General features: G+C 37.6%; 1 protein-coding gene across 1 annotated transcript in view; it reads left to right on the top strand.

Annotated features, from left to right (window-relative positions):
* Window positions 1–5,775: 5,775 nt before the first annotated feature.
* Window positions 5,776–16,721, top strand: part of LOC139151081 (fibropellin-1-like) — a 68,079-nt gene continuing 57,133 nt past the window's right edge. Inside the window, exons 1-3 of the mRNA XM_070723620.1 lie at window positions 5,776–7,784; window positions 11,661–11,798; window positions 12,327–12,452. Of these exons, the coding sequence (XP_070579721.1) occupies window positions 7,721–7,784; window positions 11,661–11,798; window positions 12,327–12,452 (328 nt within the window). The 5' untranslated portion in view covers window positions 5,776–7,720. The remainder of the gene's footprint in view (window positions 7,785–11,660; window positions 11,799–12,326; window positions 12,453–16,721) is intronic.

The raw sequence follows: 16,721 nt of genomic DNA, 5'->3' as shown, positions 1-16,721 counted from the left end.
TTGACATGGAGAGACACATTCGGCTGCTGAACAGCGCGTATCACTTATGGCTATTCTTACATTTGTTAATACATGCAGGTGAGTGTTCAAGTTATGTTGGTCTGCGCGTCGTAACGCGACCGGTATCACCATGAGTCTCAAACTTATATAAGTCTAACGTCGATAAGAACAAGCTATTTTATGATTATCATATTCAAGCTTTGCACAGGTTGGTTGGTTCACACATGATATCTTGTCAAAAGTTCTGAACAACGGCGCGTTACGCCCCTGTAGGCCCCAATGGAGTAAAGCACCATGGAAGTATCATGTGCTGAAGTCACGTGCCCTTTATTATAACTACCTTCGAGCTAGCGTTTACGCGTGATATAAGTCAGGTATTATGCACCAAAGTTCGTTGGATATTTAGAAGTGAAGAAAAGTTCTGTCTTTATTAATTAAAGTTAATTCAATAGTTACATACTCGTCATCTGTAGACCATGCTAATTAGTTGAATATGGCAACATATCTCAAATACTCTGACTCAAGCGTGAAAAGTCTGCCGCTTGTAGGGGGATTTGTCACTGATTTAAGTACCGAGAATGAAGAACAGTTCCACAATCGCCGTTACAGAAAGGGACAATATTTTAGAACGATTTAATTTAGCACATCTCGAATGTAACAGATCAAAAAAGTACTTATACCAAATTAGATATTTTGTCACAATCCAGAATGATGGCAGCAGTTAGGGATTTTTTTTGCTAAAATTACCAAGGAAAAGAAACTCCTTATCCATATTATGTCAGATACATGGTTACATGGTTATTGTTTACATGTTTACATGGTTATGCTCGGAAACCGTCTCTATGTTAGTTTTGCCTTTACAATGCTGTTCCCCATGTCGTTTGATGCCGATCGACTTTGCTACTCTCCTTTGCATTCTAATACCATTCTAGTGTCCGGAGTACTTGGGGCGCTTCCAGGACCCGGAAGTAATTGTGCAAAGGCGATCGCATTTGAGAGATTGATCCCATGATGCGTCCAAACCATGATTTTGTTGGGCGAAAAATTGAATTCGCGAGTGAGGGTTTATGACTTTAAAACAGCTTCGCCAAATGACAGCCAGTGTGGTTTGCTCTAGCGTGAACACCGCAATACTGTGTATCTCACTATGCTTTAGAAGTAGAACAAGAACGTGGTTGACATTAAAAACTAGAACAAGCTTCAAAAGTTAGCATCACTAATACTTGCCCCTTAAGCTCTCTTTGATGCATATTCATATACCAAATATGAGTCTACAGCAACAGTCACCGAAGTTGAACAGTTTCGTATACATTACGTGTATTTTTTGTAGGTCGCACACAAGTTTTGTAGATAACATCGCAGATAAAAAAGAACCAAGTCATTTGAATGTTTGGGAACATACAACAGAGGTGCCGAAATACTTATCATGTTGATGATAACTTAATGGATTGCTGCCGGATAATATGTCAACACTCCGTATTTGAAACATGATACAATGAATGCAGACAGGTGCCGATCAGTTTTTTCTGTAAGACACATGGATAAACACGAGTAGAATAAATGAAGTAGCCACTATGACATTTGTGTCAGACAGAAATGTTTTTCGAATACCGTTTTTATTGTGTAATATGCCAATTTAAAAAAAGACTTTTCATGAAAATACCGAGCTATGTATAAAACATGAGATTTTATTTTTCATATCAGGATTAAAAATAAGAGTATAAACTTGTTAAGTAAACATCTCGCTTCTTAGCCTGCTGTGTGTGAACAGGAAACTGGGACTAATTAACTCCACCCTAATTAACTTCAGTCTCTACAATCAACTTGCCAAATAATTTAGCCCTTCGGTGTGTGTTCTATCTTCTTACAGTGCGTTTCACCTAGGTACCGCAACTCAGCGTATGAGACGGACACATTTCACCTACAACACAAACAATAAGCTTGGGTATCACGACACATTTGCAAGTCACCGACTCATTAATTAATTACAGTAAACCAGCACGCACTGTATCTACAATGTTATCTACAAAACTTGTATGCGATGTACAAAAAAGTAAACGTACTGTATACCTAACTGTCCACCTTCGGTAACTGTTGCTGTGAAATCTTTTTCGCTATGTTCTAATAGGAACAGCCTCTATACTTGTAACAACTTATATGACCATAAGCTCAAATCAAGTTTTTCTACATACATGATGTAGAAAATTAGATACTGATAATTCTTCCTCACACTCGAGCTTCTGGAAAAAGCCTATGTGTATTTCTACAGAGATTTGCTGCGTCTTACACACTTCACCAACATTGTCTTGTGCGAATCAGTTGTATTTGTGGAAGTTGTCTGTAGAATGGACATCTCGTCGTTGGTGTAGTCACAACACTTCTAGCGATACAGTAAGGTTGTGAAGTTAACACGTTGACATAACATATTGTAACCCAAATGGGAAATCGCCACACACACCCGTTCCCCGCGGCCCATACATGGGAGGCTTCAATGGCGTCAAGAACAATGACCTTTATGAGCTTTAATGTCTGTCCATTACGGCTGACGTCATGTAGCGTAAAGATCTAGAAAGAGTCTTCTTTGTGAAAATATAATCATCCGCCCATTTTGTGAAGAAGGCATAATCAAATCAATCAAAAGCCTGTAGACGGATCTCCTGTATGAGAGTCCTCTCCTAGACAGGTAAAGCCTTCTGTCAGGACAGGGAAATCTTCCGTCGATGCAAGTAAGTTACGTAGATATAGGTACACGAGTTTTGTAGCATCGGAGTTTATTATTTTTGAGTACAGCTTTATTCTGTAAGTCTTAAGGGTGTCCTAAGGTCATGGAGGGTGTAAAGCGATGTACACTACACTCTCCCCAGTCTTATTAAGCTGGTCCGCGCCGTACCCGTTGCTTAAAAGGAATAATAAAAACAAAACAAAACAAACAAGATTACAAATACAAAAAATATTCCACTTCGTATCTTCCTGGTTGGACTAGACATGGCATGCATCCCATGAAGCTTTACCAAGGTATACCCTCTCATGAGTACAAATCATTGTCCAGTATTGGTATGTGGTCTTCAACATACATAAAACTTTCTGGGGCTTTAACAAGGTAATGCCCCCTTACGTGTAATAATCGCTCCAAGGGAAGGTACACAGATCTGCCGAGATTTCCCAATGTCCCAGTAGTGCCAAATCGGGGTCAACTAACCCGAGGCCACAAGCATACATATCTTTTGAGGTTTCCCTTGGTTCTCCTAGCGCCACACCCAGGTCAACTAAAGCGACCCGACCAGCCTTGTCTGTCGGATAGTGTTGATATTGCTAAAGAGTTTATTGGTATTTTACCATTGTGGGGCCAAATCTTGCTGCGAAAATCAGTAATAACGAGGATTTTCGTCAACATCTGAAAGGCGACCATCTTAATTATTTTTTTCCTTCGCCCGATCTCTGACAATGACTTGCTCAATGAAATTAGGAAGATTGACCCCAATAAATCCATCGGGCAAGATATGATTCGCCCAGGCTTGTAAAACATGCCGCAAGCCTTTTCAGAAAACAAAACAATTAGTAAGAAGGGCAAGTACTAAGGTCAACTTATCTGTAATTGTAAGTACTTGTTCATCCCATTGGCAAAGAATACCGGTAAGTATTTTCTTCATTTCAGTTCAAAAAGTCAACATTACTATTCAGAAGGCTTCCACATACAACCCATTCATGATAAAACACGGCGAGAACGACCGAGTGTGTGCACTGATGTATAGATAAAGTATTTAATATTTATGGAAAATAAAAAATAAAGAAATATCTCATATCCTTCTTTAATTTCTGTGTTGCAGCTTCAGACAGAAGGAAAATAGACACTTTCACCAGAGGAATGAAGTCAAAGGTCATTCTGTTGCATTGCGGAAAAAATAAGAAAAATTTTGCTAAGTGTACATCGATTCGTCATCCTATGACGTTTTCCGATAGGCTTCGTCACTTCTGCAAAGTACTTATTGTTATTCTAGTGTTTGCCTATAAGAGCCTTTTCATTGAGTCATTTCATGCTAGGGTTATGTGGACTTCGTTTCATGGCATTTATGACAAAACTGACCTGTGACCAATGATGTCATCGATTTCCCAACATACACCCATGCCTATGATGTAATTGGAACTGCGCTCTGGTTGTTTGCTCTGAGCCCAATTTGATATGAGCGGCTCGACTTACGCTCCTTTGTAACGAAGGCATTCCTTTGTAACGAAGGCGTGTTTCTAAGACTTCACAAAGAGAGTAATTATTATTGTCATGGTTAAAAATAAATTGAACACAGTGTTTTGCAAGAAGAAAACATTTTGTACATATTTGAGATGGCCCCTATTTTCACCGCATCGATCCGCTGAGAACAAATTCGATTATCCAGAGAAACAAGAGGGTGAAAACTTCATTTCTGGACAAATCTCGAAACGAGTCCACTCAAATTCCAGACCAGTCAAGGATTGTGCGACTTTGAGAATCCAAAAGTCATTCTCCGATGCTCCTTTCTGACTCCAGACCAACAAAAGTCCTTGGCCCTTTCACCTACTTCGGTTTGTGATACAGCTGGCTTCTATTTTTATTCAATAAACGTACCTACCTCTACTTTCGCTGTATACAATTCCACTCCCACCTTGCCATCGCCTCTGCATACCATTCCGAATTCACTCGCCATAAACACCATTTTTACGGCCACCAGCACTCAACCGATTTAACATTTGACCCATCTTATTCTGCGTGGACCACGCTAAATTCCGCGCTTCTACATACCCATTCTTTCGGGCGGACAGCTCTTAATGGCCAACAAAAGAGAATGAAAACATTACTTTTTAATGCTCAACCGCCGTCCCTCCGTGGGTGGAGGCACTGTGGCTCAACGAATCCTCCGCCTTCATGAAATGTTTTTTTTTAATCTATTTGTCGTAGTATATCACTGTTTCTCTAAAGATTTCGTGTTGTTCGCCCATGGTCACTTATCATTAATTAATCTGATCTGATTATGGCGGATGTACAAAGTGTGACTTGTTAGACCATATAGGCAAAAGGTGTGTTTGTCTATATGCGCATTTAAGAGGCATTATATATATAATTGCTTTTTATCCACTATCCCAGAGAAAGGGGGATTTTGAAAGGAGATCAACTTCAAGTTTAGAAAATTGCATATTCGATGTTTTTAAGCCCTTGAACTATTTTACCGGCAAAACGAGTGGTTATGGGATTGACAGCGTCCTATAGAGGCTTACGGGCAGTCGTGTAGCAATATTCCGTTATGCGGTGCCAGATACATTCGATAGGCAAGGCAGACAGACAGACAGACAGTTTGGCTAAAGGGACAGATAAACATGCAGACAGATGTAAAGCATCATATATCGTATTTAATAACCCTTTAGGCCATAATTATGTATCCCGGAGAGCAAATTCTGAACAAATTACGAACAAATTGTTTTAAATTAATCATACGGTGGCTGACTTTCCACAGAAATGTTTATCGACAGTAAATAGTTTCTTGGACTAATCAAGTTACGTTTATGGTCGCCTCATCGGGTTCTCTTTACGGTATAACTTTAACCTTTATACAGACGAAACAAAGAAGTGAATATAATTTAATATTTACATTGACGATTAATGTCACTACATTCACGGCTTTCCTTTTGATTTTGTTGACAAGTAAGTTATGTGTTACAAAGTCAATGTCGGAACGTTATGATATTCACAAAATGGTTTTTAAATGTAACTTACTACGAATTTTTCTCATTCAGTATTACAGGCATAAAACCAGCATTGGCGTAAGTACTATATATGCATTTAACAGTTGTACTGCACGCCCGTATAACACCGAGCCCGTCTCCCTCATGGTAGTAATCACAGCTTGTCTAAAGGTGTCTGTCATGGTAAACGAATACAAACATACTCCCTAAGTTGATATTGAATTACATACCAGCTCTACATGAACCAAGTATCCTTCAGTTTGAGCGAACAATTCGAAAAGACATTGGTTACATGAACATGTGCTGAAATACCTGGTGAGGGAGTGTATGAAAGGGCATCCAAGAGCATATCATGTCAATGGGTTCGCCATTGGAAAGACAACCCCCTCCTACACACACAAACATTCTGTACTTGTCCTATTCCTAAACCCGTTACGCTATCACCGTCAGTAAGTGTAAACACGGCCCGTAGTCCAAATCTGACAAATGATACACAATTTTCAAGCTAACTTTTACAAATTGGAAACTTTAAAAGTGAAATATTTTCGCATGCCTAAACTTGCATCGTTCGAATTTCAGACCGACTTGTTGCCTATCACGCAGTCCACTTTGAATAGTCTTACCGACCATGGGTAGCTTAGGGCGTAAATGTATAGTGGTTGCAGTGAATTTTTAAATGGAATTTCACGTTGAGTTGCAGCGTTAAAATTTCATTCTCCATGAGATGTAAAGTGTTGCTTCCTCAACCTGGAGCTTCTGGAAATAGCCTATGTGTATTTCTACAGAGATTTGCTGCGTCTTACACACTTCACCAACATTGTCTTGTGCGAATCAGATGTATTTGTGGAAGTTGTCTGTAGAATGGACATCTCGTCGTTGGTGTAGTCACAACACTTCTAGTGTTACAGTAAGCATGCGAAGGTAACACGCTGACATAACATACTGTAACCCGAATGAGAAATCGCCACACAAACACCCTTTCCCCCGCGGCCCATCAATGGCGTCAAGAACAATGACCATTGTGGGCCATAATCTATGTCCATTGCGGCTGACGTCATGTAGCGTAGAGATCTTGAAAGAGTCTTCTTTGTGAAAATATAATCATCCGTCCATTTTGTGAAGAAGTCATAATCAAATCAATCAAGCGTATTAACCAGATGTTTGCCGATTGATCTTTTCTTTTCAGCAGACAGCAAACCTCACATAAAATAAACTTTGCAGTAACTTCAACTATTGAGAGGTGCGGCCAAGCAACAGCTGTGTCGTTACTGGACGCATTCCAATACTCAGGATTTCACTTACACCCTTCACTGCCAGACATCAAGTGATGCGAGTGGAGCGTTCACTTTTCATGATTTTAAGTGATTATAATCTCAAAGAAACAATATTTGTTCTAAATACGCGCCGTGGACACACTTGGTCCGAAATTATCCCTTGCCAGAATAATTTCATTTTATTGTAGCTCTAGATGTACGAAATATCACCGCCTATTCAGCTTTTCTGCTTTTCTTCGTAATCAGATGAACGACGAAGACTAGAGGGGGAATTTATAACATTTATGAAATTTCTTTATGAGAAAAATTGACTTGATGTCATTTATATTCTCATAGACGTATACAAATATATACCAAGTTAACATAAGTACATGCATACACATATACAAGAAAAAAATATATAGATAGATATAACGAGGTATTTTATTATCAAGCAGGTGAAGTAAAGGGTTATGCAAATTTCTCGAGTTAAATTGGGGCTGTATGCTGACCTTATATCCTGTATTGTGAATCATATGCTGAATTGCGGGAATACAAAGGCTCCTGTGTCTACCGGATTATAATATGAATGTCCCTGGCAGAGGTCTTATCGCCAGTGAGTCCGAGGCATCTCCACAGATAGGCGGGCTCTGAAACCGGCAGAGTTTCTACCGTACGTACCCATCTCGTTTGGGGGTTTTCACCGGTGTTATGACACTGGAAACGTAGTTGCCGGTTGTGAGACACTTTGTAACATGAAGATACTAATGCTCATCTTCAGTGTAGTGCTTGTGACGACGTGTGTTGTCGAAGCGCAAGGTAAGTGAAATAAATCTTTATTATCTCGTGGGATCGTAGCAAAGGTGAACTTTAAGTGACACCTGCGAACTATCGTTTGGTATGCCATGGTTTCGCTCGCAACGATGAGTAGGTGTGTGGAGTTACAACCATTTTCAGTAATAGAGCGCGAAGCCACTGCAGTGAACTGCAATAAAACTGCTTACACTAATTAGTTTCAGCTGTAGCCGTGGCCACTTTGGTGTTGAACAAGGCTACTTGATAAAGACCAAAAAGTCTGCTTGTACAAAGGCAAAACTAGGTCTGTCTGAGGCTCGAGTTGTAAATGAGAGTTTACGATTGGCACCCTGTGCTCAAGATTAAGATACAAAGTAACATTACCATGCACTGGTCCATGTACAAATCTTTTTTATTTCAACTTCCCCAGACAAACTGTCTGCATGGGACATACAATGTTGTCGACTTTGCCAGCTGGCTACAGCTGAAACTAATTAGTGTGAGCAGTTTTATTGCAGTTCACCGCAGTGGCTTCGCGCTCTATTACTGAAAATGGTTTTAGTTCCCAGTTCCCAGTTCCAAGTTCCTTATTCGATCGAATGTGAATAACGAATAAGAACATAGTCCTGATGACCCAGACTGTCGTCTTTTGGGCGCTGTGCGCAGTTTCTTATTCGATCCAGCGTGTATAACGAACTAGGAAGTGAAGCAGGTTTCCAGTTTCTAGTTTCTTATCCGATGATGAATAAGGAACTAGGACGTTAAGCCGGTTCCCAGTTCCTGATTTAATCTAATGCGAATAACGTTCAAGGACGTGAAGCTAGTTTCCAGTTCCCAGTTTCTTATTCCAAAAAAAGATAAAAACTAGAATGTGAATTACGAATAAGACGGTGAAGCTGGTTCTAAGTTCCATTCGCTGTTGCCGTACAGCTTACTTGCCATGAAATGGCGGCAAAATCGTTCCAATCACTACCCCGAGGCGAAGCAAAGGTTAACTAGCTTTTTTATCCAATAAATATAAGAAGAAGAGATGGCATTTGTTCCAGTTTCCACATTCCTTATTCGACCCACACGTGCACGTTCGTGTAGGCTATTTAGACTGCATCATTTCTTTTCCGTTTTAGTTACTTATTTCTGCTAAAATGGCTCCTTTTACCCACTTTACACAATCCATTGTAAACTTAGCAACACTGACTGCATGTTCTTATTTTAAAATGGCACATCTTATCTTCACTGCTGACAAGGAGAGCGGCCACTCCGCGCGGGCGGAGAAAACACTCAAATTTTCCGCCCGGTGACCACAACAATGCTGGGCCCGTACTCGTAATAGGCGCTTTCTACCTTCACTGCTGACAAGACGAGCAATCACACAAATTTACCGGCACAATTCATAACATATTTTTTATTTTTTTATACTATATTACTTTCACGTCATCCCCGGCGTGTAACGCCCTGTGACAGAGTTTGCATACATGAACCTTTTTACGTAACTCTCCGCGGCAACTATAGCTATTAAAAGTTGCTGACTTGTATTTTATATATTACGTACACTATAGTGTTCAAAAATAATGCCTGGCACTGAATACATTCTGCTTACTCCTTATTATCCTTTGTTTGGAGAATCAAGGTTCGTAAACACTCTTTTATGCCACGTGCTTTAAGCATTTATAATAAAATATAACAATGAAGCTCGAGTATTGACATTTTTGACAGAGTTAGTCTTTTAAAACAACTAAATAACTAAATTAATAATAGAAAAATAAATAAATAAATAAATAAATAAATAAATAAATAAATAAATAAAGGATAACTCCTAGCTGTGGTTGAGGCAAAATTTCAAGTTAAGATTTAATCTAGTTTTTCAGTTGCGAAGAAAGTATAGTCAAGTCTACCCATTTTCATTCAAATATAAATATTGTTCATTGTTCTGAACAATATTGCATTAGATATTGTCATGCAAAATTTGTTACTCATAACATACCACATCTTTAATTTTGAATACAGTTTTAAAGATGGTAAGCTAATATGGTGTTATATTAAACGATTCTCTTGAAATGTTGAGAAATTGGTAATATGACAGTTACCCCCCGGACATTTAGTCCCCGGACATTTGCCACCCACCATCTACTCCCCGGCTATTGGACACTCACCACTCAGACACTTACCACACAAGACATTTACCACCCGGACAATTACCCCATCTCTTAAAAATTAATTGTAAAGGATATCTGATTCATTATCTTTATTTTCAAACAGTTTCAAATTTGTTTTGTCATACATGTAGCATACACTGTCCATGATTCAAACAGCATTATGGAGTGTATTTTATATGTTGGTGATGAAGGAATTTGTAAATATTTTATGAAACATCTAACACACATTCTACCCGTAAACCATGAAATTTAAGATGTGTGTAACTTTCGATGCAACCCGGTTTTGACTAAAGAAAAGATAAAAATAGAAAAAGAGACAAATATTATTAGTTGTCTAGTGTTAGGGTTAAGGTTAGGTTTAGGGTAAAGCAATAAAATGATTCGTATAGAGACATCATTTTAGTCCATTAACATCATATAGTTGTTATTTTAATATCATTCATAAGCGCGATTTAAAGACTCACCTTTTTAAAGCACTATTCCTAATGTATTTGAAGTGTCACCATTTTTTCAGTAACCGTTGATGCGTGATTTATTTTTAACGTTTACTGATGCTTACTCCGTAGAATTTTAATCATATATTTACTTTGCTAGTATTTTTATGTATTTAAATGTGTAAAGCGCATTGAGACGTATGTGAAATGTGTTTTTAAAGAAATAAATATTATATTATTATTATTCATTTATTGTATTCATTTACTACATAATGCATGTTTAGACACACAGTGTTAAGTTCAAGATTAACATTTCAACTGACAGCCGCAGACAGCTCCTCGTGGTGTAGTGGTTAGAGAGAGGGTCTTTTAGTATCGGACGTATGGTACACTTACCAGCCATAGCAAAAGTAGAGCATGTGGCACCAAGCAGGAGACAGTCCTAGGAAAGATGCAAACGCAATCTTCGCGATTGTTCGGGAACCTTGTTTTTTCATCATTTCTTATTTGACATTTTCGACAAAGCAATATTGTCGTTATAAATAGTATTGGGGGGATAAATGTCTCGATGGTAAATGTCTTTGGGGATAAATGTCTCGGTGGTAAATGGTTGGTGGTAATTAGTCGGGGGGGGGGGGGTAAATGTCTTGTGGTGATTGTCCAGAGGGTATTTGCTCCTGGTTGGTAACTGTCCTAGAACCGAGAAATAATGTCAATCCAATTAACCCAAACTAGTTCCAGGAAATAGTTTAACATTTCTACTTCTCGTGTTAACGATGGGATTTTGTTTGATTGGAAATGCTTGTCTCTGAATAAACAAATACTGGAAGGTAAAATAACAGCTTCCATTTATATATCTGACAGGCAAAAGGACATACAAATACGATAAAAAATATAATAATTACAATGAGAAAACAAAACTGATATTAAGGATTTACGCGCCTCGCAATTCGAAGACTTACACTTTTACTCAGATTTTCCTCTGTGAAACTTTCGACGATTCTATTTGAAAATCTTGAATACCAATCAGGGGGTCACTGTGCAAATGTTGGTACTATGGAAACATATTTCCTTAAATTCGCATATATATTTAAATTCAACATGACCGCCATCCCTATGTTATGTCTTTCAAGAAAGTTTTGATTTTCACAAAAGCAAGACGGTGAAAACTTTATTTACTCGAGGAGCTTCAATATAGCCTACACAGGTGTTAGATCAGAATAATAAAGTAAAAATTTGAGCGTTTGAATAACTGTCCTCGAAGCGCGTTCTTCCTTTTGCCTTAACTATCTATGGTTTTTTTTTTTTTTCAGAAATCGATCCCTGTGAGAGTGAACCGTGTATGAATCAAGGAACTTGTGAGAATAGTACGGTCACGAGCAGAAATTTAACAGATGACAACTACACTTGCATGTGTTTACCATGTTACACTGGTAGAACCTGTCAGACATGTAAGTATTCATTCATGTACTTTCTCTCGTATGTGTGTCAGCATCATTGTCAGTACCGCATTACCCGACACAGCCGTAATTCTCAAATGTCTTAAATATTGTGTTTGGTGTCCTAGAGCTGAATGTTGCCATATTACAAATTACTCATAAAAACAAGTGCATTGCTTAAAAAGAAAAGAAGGTGAGCTTACATTTGCATATTAAAGGTATACTGTCACCTGTTCCAATTTTGCCACAGTGACCATGGAAAGAGAAAATCTAACAAATCACAGATTTTAAGCGGGTGGCTGCTTTTTAAAAACATCGCTCTCAGATGGGCATTTTTAATACCAAAGAAACGCCCCTTTGCCCATATATGGAAATGTATTATTTAGATTACAGGTGACTATATGGTGTCATAAATCTTCTTGTACATTTGTCATTTTAGACACGTTATCACACAGTTATCTTCCGCACGTTTGACACTTTGTGGAATCACAATTTATATATCCGTTAATTACTTATACTCTGAATTTAATCCATTGACAGTTGTCAATCCATGTCAGCCCACCAACCCGTGCCAAAATGGAGGATTCTGTCTGCCAGACCCGGGATCCTGTGTTCAGTACAGCTGTTTCTGTCCTACGTGTTTCACAGGCACAAACTGTGAAAGTGGTATGTACTCTTATCTAAAACATTTTCCTCCCGTATTTACATTTAATGATGAAAATTTTCTTGTTGTTGATATATTCTGTGAAACATATCGCTGCAGCTGTCAATTCTGTTATATTGGTGATGACTGCGAAACACGTGCTTATGAAAACTGTCTAAAAAAAACATTTCTGTAATAAGTTAGCGTTTTTGATGCTATAGTGGCTGTGTTTATGTCACAAAGTTTGGCTGCGTCTTCGTTTCAGAACTATGTTATGTATAAAAATTTTAATGCTTTGCTAAACTGAGATCTACTTCTTCCATCCTTTCCGAAATGTCCTAATTCCCAGTGAAGAAATACACTGCTTTCATAAAAGAAAAATTATACAGGAGTTTAATCTAAGTGCACGTGTCCACAGTGTTTTATTATTAAAGGAAAGGCCTCTGTAAGGTTCTTGTTTGCTCGAAACATTCAATGTTATAACTCGCAGTTTTGTGGTAACAATGATATCAACTTAGAGTGAACAAGAGGAAGTATGGTCACGGGGCTGCTATTTTTAACTATTGGATGAGTAGAGGGGTTTTTCTTCCTTTCAATGTATCACAATGCTATCATATTCTCAATAGGTGTGAGTACTTGCAACGGCAAACCTTGCCAGAATGGTGGTACCTACACCACTCCTAAAGATCAATGTTCATTCTATCAATGTCAGTGTCCATAGTGATATACCAACCAACACTAAGAAACACGTCAGGGATTTTTTTCGATTGAACCAATGCACATGTCATATATACACAATTCATGTAAATATGTTTGTGTTGTAGATGAGCCATAAGCCTTGGCTTCAGTTTTACAATATTGTCTAGCAAGGTAACAGCAGTTGTTGGTAATTTACTTGCTGTGCTTAAACTGCAGACTGTTGACGCAATTCAAATATTAAATCTAACACTACATGAACCAATACAGTGGTTTGCTTGGACCCGTTGCCATTAGACGAACTAGACATATTGTTTACATCGAGGTGATCAAAACACAGTCAGGTGCAATTATCAACTAGGCGGTATAAGTCGATCATGAAGGGATCAGCTCTCCAAAAATTAAATCATTGTCTAGCAAGAGGCCACGCGTAGTCATAACAACACCATCCGATCCACGCACACTATATATGCTCTCATAGACTATCTACATACCAGCAATCCGAGTTGTAATTTTTTTTCATAGTTCCGTCGCAAGAAAGTATGAAGTCTTGAGAAAATACTTGCTTCTTTATTTATGATGTATGTGTGTAGGTTTGTCAGTTTAAAGATTTGTAAATGTCAAAGGCATTAAGGGGGCGCTGCACCCAACACAGCGTATTTTGCCCCAAAATTACTTTTTCACTTTTTCGCAAACACTCATTCAATTTCAATTAATTTGTTAACCAAAGATTAAAATATCAGTTTGGTTCACCTTTTAGCTTGTCACGCAGTTGTAAATTGCATGATATAGAAGTGTTACTTTAGACAAATATATGCAAATCACTCGATTCTCTTAGCTTCTTTTTCTCCCAATTTCAAAATTTCCAAAGTATTTAACTCCATTCTGGCTTAGTAAAATTTTCTGAAATTTTCACAATATGTTCTTTAAATGCTACATAACAAAACTAATATTTTCTTTGGCAATAAAGTTCTTACATTTTGAATAAGAGGCATTATAATTTTGCTAATCATGATTTTAATCACTTTTTTGAGTGCCAGTCTTTCAATCCCTGCCATATTTTAATGAGGATAGATAATGCAAAATAAAGTAATCGCTTTGTTCTCATACACTCTTCTTTAAAGTGAAATATTACATTTCAGAAAATAGCGACAAGTTTTTGACTTAAATTAATTTTTATCATTAATACCAGAATTGAGGTTTTTTACCCCAGATATGCACCTACTTCATCCATCGAGTAAACTACTGCTACCAAACTAATCTTAGAGTCTCTGCCTTTTGAAAATATATAGTATGAGGTGGTTTTCTTGTCATCTTTGATATGTCTGATCACCTGCTAGATAATGTTTCTACTTTTGCAGAGTTGATTTCTTTGTAATTGACTGATAATACCGCCGAGCTGATAGTTACGCATAACTCTGATGACAACATCAGGATTTAGACTATGTTTAGTTCGTCTAATGGCAACGGGTCAATGCAAACCGCTGTATATGACTGTAGTAGACAGTTTGTGCCTTGGAAACTAGTTGTTCAAATTTTCCTTAAGGCAAACCATTCTCTTTCAAAATCAATAGATTTGATAAAAGACCATCAAGTTACCTTAATTAAATAATTGATATTTGAATTTTAAATGGCAGCTATAGCCAGTTTTAACGCCATAGATAAAACAGAATTTCTGATTGTCTATAAAAACAAAGCACTGATATCTTTCATCACTCAACAGGCGTCACAGTTTGTCCACATAAGTTGCAGAACAGAAAATTACTGTCGAAAAAACTGCAGGGATCAGGGGCATTTTGCAATAAGAAATCAAACATGAGCATAGAGATCAACTCTTTTGCCAAGAAAGAATTCAAGTTTCATTCAGCAGAATTTGATATACTGATGGACTATTTAGTGTAACAAATTTTGACCAGTGTTGATCATTTGTCTTAGTTTAATACATTCTGCTTTGTAAAGCTTACTTTAGGGTTGTTGCCAAATGTGAGACAGTGCCTTGTGATGCTACAGCTGAAATAAAGCAAAAATATATGTTAATCCCATATCAAAAATTAATAAGACAATCATTCAAACATAACACCTTGCGCTTGATAATGGAATGTATGGTTTGTTTCCTTCCATTGGACAGTGATTGATCCCTGCCAAGGCATTGAATGCCTCAATGGTGGTGTGTGTTCTGTTACTCCTGGCTCCTGTACACTGCACGAACCTTGTACTTGTCCTGGCTGTTTCATCGGAACACGTTGTGAAGCACGTAAGTGTGTAAAAGCTATAATAAAATAATTGTATAAGTTCGTAATCAGACAGCCAAGTTTCATAATACTGCTTAAATAAGACTGAACACCCCACAAAGCCTCTCTGTTTATAGATGAGAATGTTATTTTCAGAGTCAAAATTACAGCTCAAACTTACCAAAAGACAACAACATATTTTACTTTCCTGCATTTTGCGGAATGGGTGACACTTTGCAATACGTGATTGAAAATACAAACGTAAAACATGTACTTCAGAAGCGAGAAAAATAAAGTGTTGAATATGCTACAAGCAGCTACAATCAAACTTTGCTTCAAGTATGAGAAAACTCAAATAGCCACTGGCATATTGTGGAAGTTCATGAAATATTGAGTGGATAAAAAAAGCAACGTGGACATTACAAAGGAACTTCTAATAATATTCTCATATTTTTTGTAGACAAGCATTTCTGTGTTTATCCCCAAAGTATATTGAGATCTGAACTATCTTTGCAAACACAATGGGTTATGTACAATATGGCGCCCCATGTTATTGTTGATAAAGTTAAATTCTACTCTTGAGTGAAATTAATAATCAACAACAACTTTGAAAATTGCACGTAGTCAGGTGCAATTATCACTTGAGCGGTATGAGTCGATCATGAAGGAATCACCGAGCTCTACAAAATTTGAAGAAAAACTGTCTAGCAGGAGGTCAGATGTAGTCAAAACAACAACATCCGATCCACAAACACCACGTCTGCTATCCTAGGTTATATATCACCAATCTGAGTTGTATTTTTCTTACATAGTTCCGTCACAATAAAGTTTGGTGTGTTGAGAAAATACTCGCTTATTTATTAACGATGTATGTGTGTATGTTTGTCAGTTAAAAATTTAGAAATGCGAAAAGCCTTATATTTGACTGCAAGTGATACGTCCCACACAGCAGGCTGTGCGTAGATATGTGTGGTTGTGTTGTTTTGAGTATGTCTGATCAGCTGCTAGACAATGATTCTACTTTTGCATAGTTGATTTCTTTGTAATTCACTGATAATACCACCTAGCTGATAGTTTCGCCTGACTCGTTGAAAACACCTCCATTTAGACAACATGTCTAGTTCGTCTTCTGGCAACGCGTCACGCAAAACCACTGTTTATAAACTGTATTAGCCAGTTTGTGGTTTGGAAAATAGTCGTTCATACTTTCACCAAGAAAACTTTAAACCATTGTCTTTTGTAATCAAGAATAGATTTCGGTTCAAGACAATCAAGTTACCTTCATTAAATTATTGATATTTGAAATTCAAATGGAAGCTATACCAATGGAGAAAAATAAATAAAAATTATTTTTATGAAAACAAA

The sequence above is a fragment of the Ptychodera flava genome, chromosome 15 (genome assembly GCF_041260155.1).
Source record: "Ptychodera flava strain L36383 chromosome 15, AS_Pfla_20210202, whole genome shotgun sequence".
In the NCBI taxonomy this organism is placed as follows: Eukaryota; Metazoa; Hemichordata; class Enteropneusta; family Ptychoderidae; genus Ptychodera; species Ptychodera flava.
The sequence above is the reverse complement of the archived record's forward strand: the minus strand, read 5'-3'. Positions and strand labels throughout refer to the sequence as shown.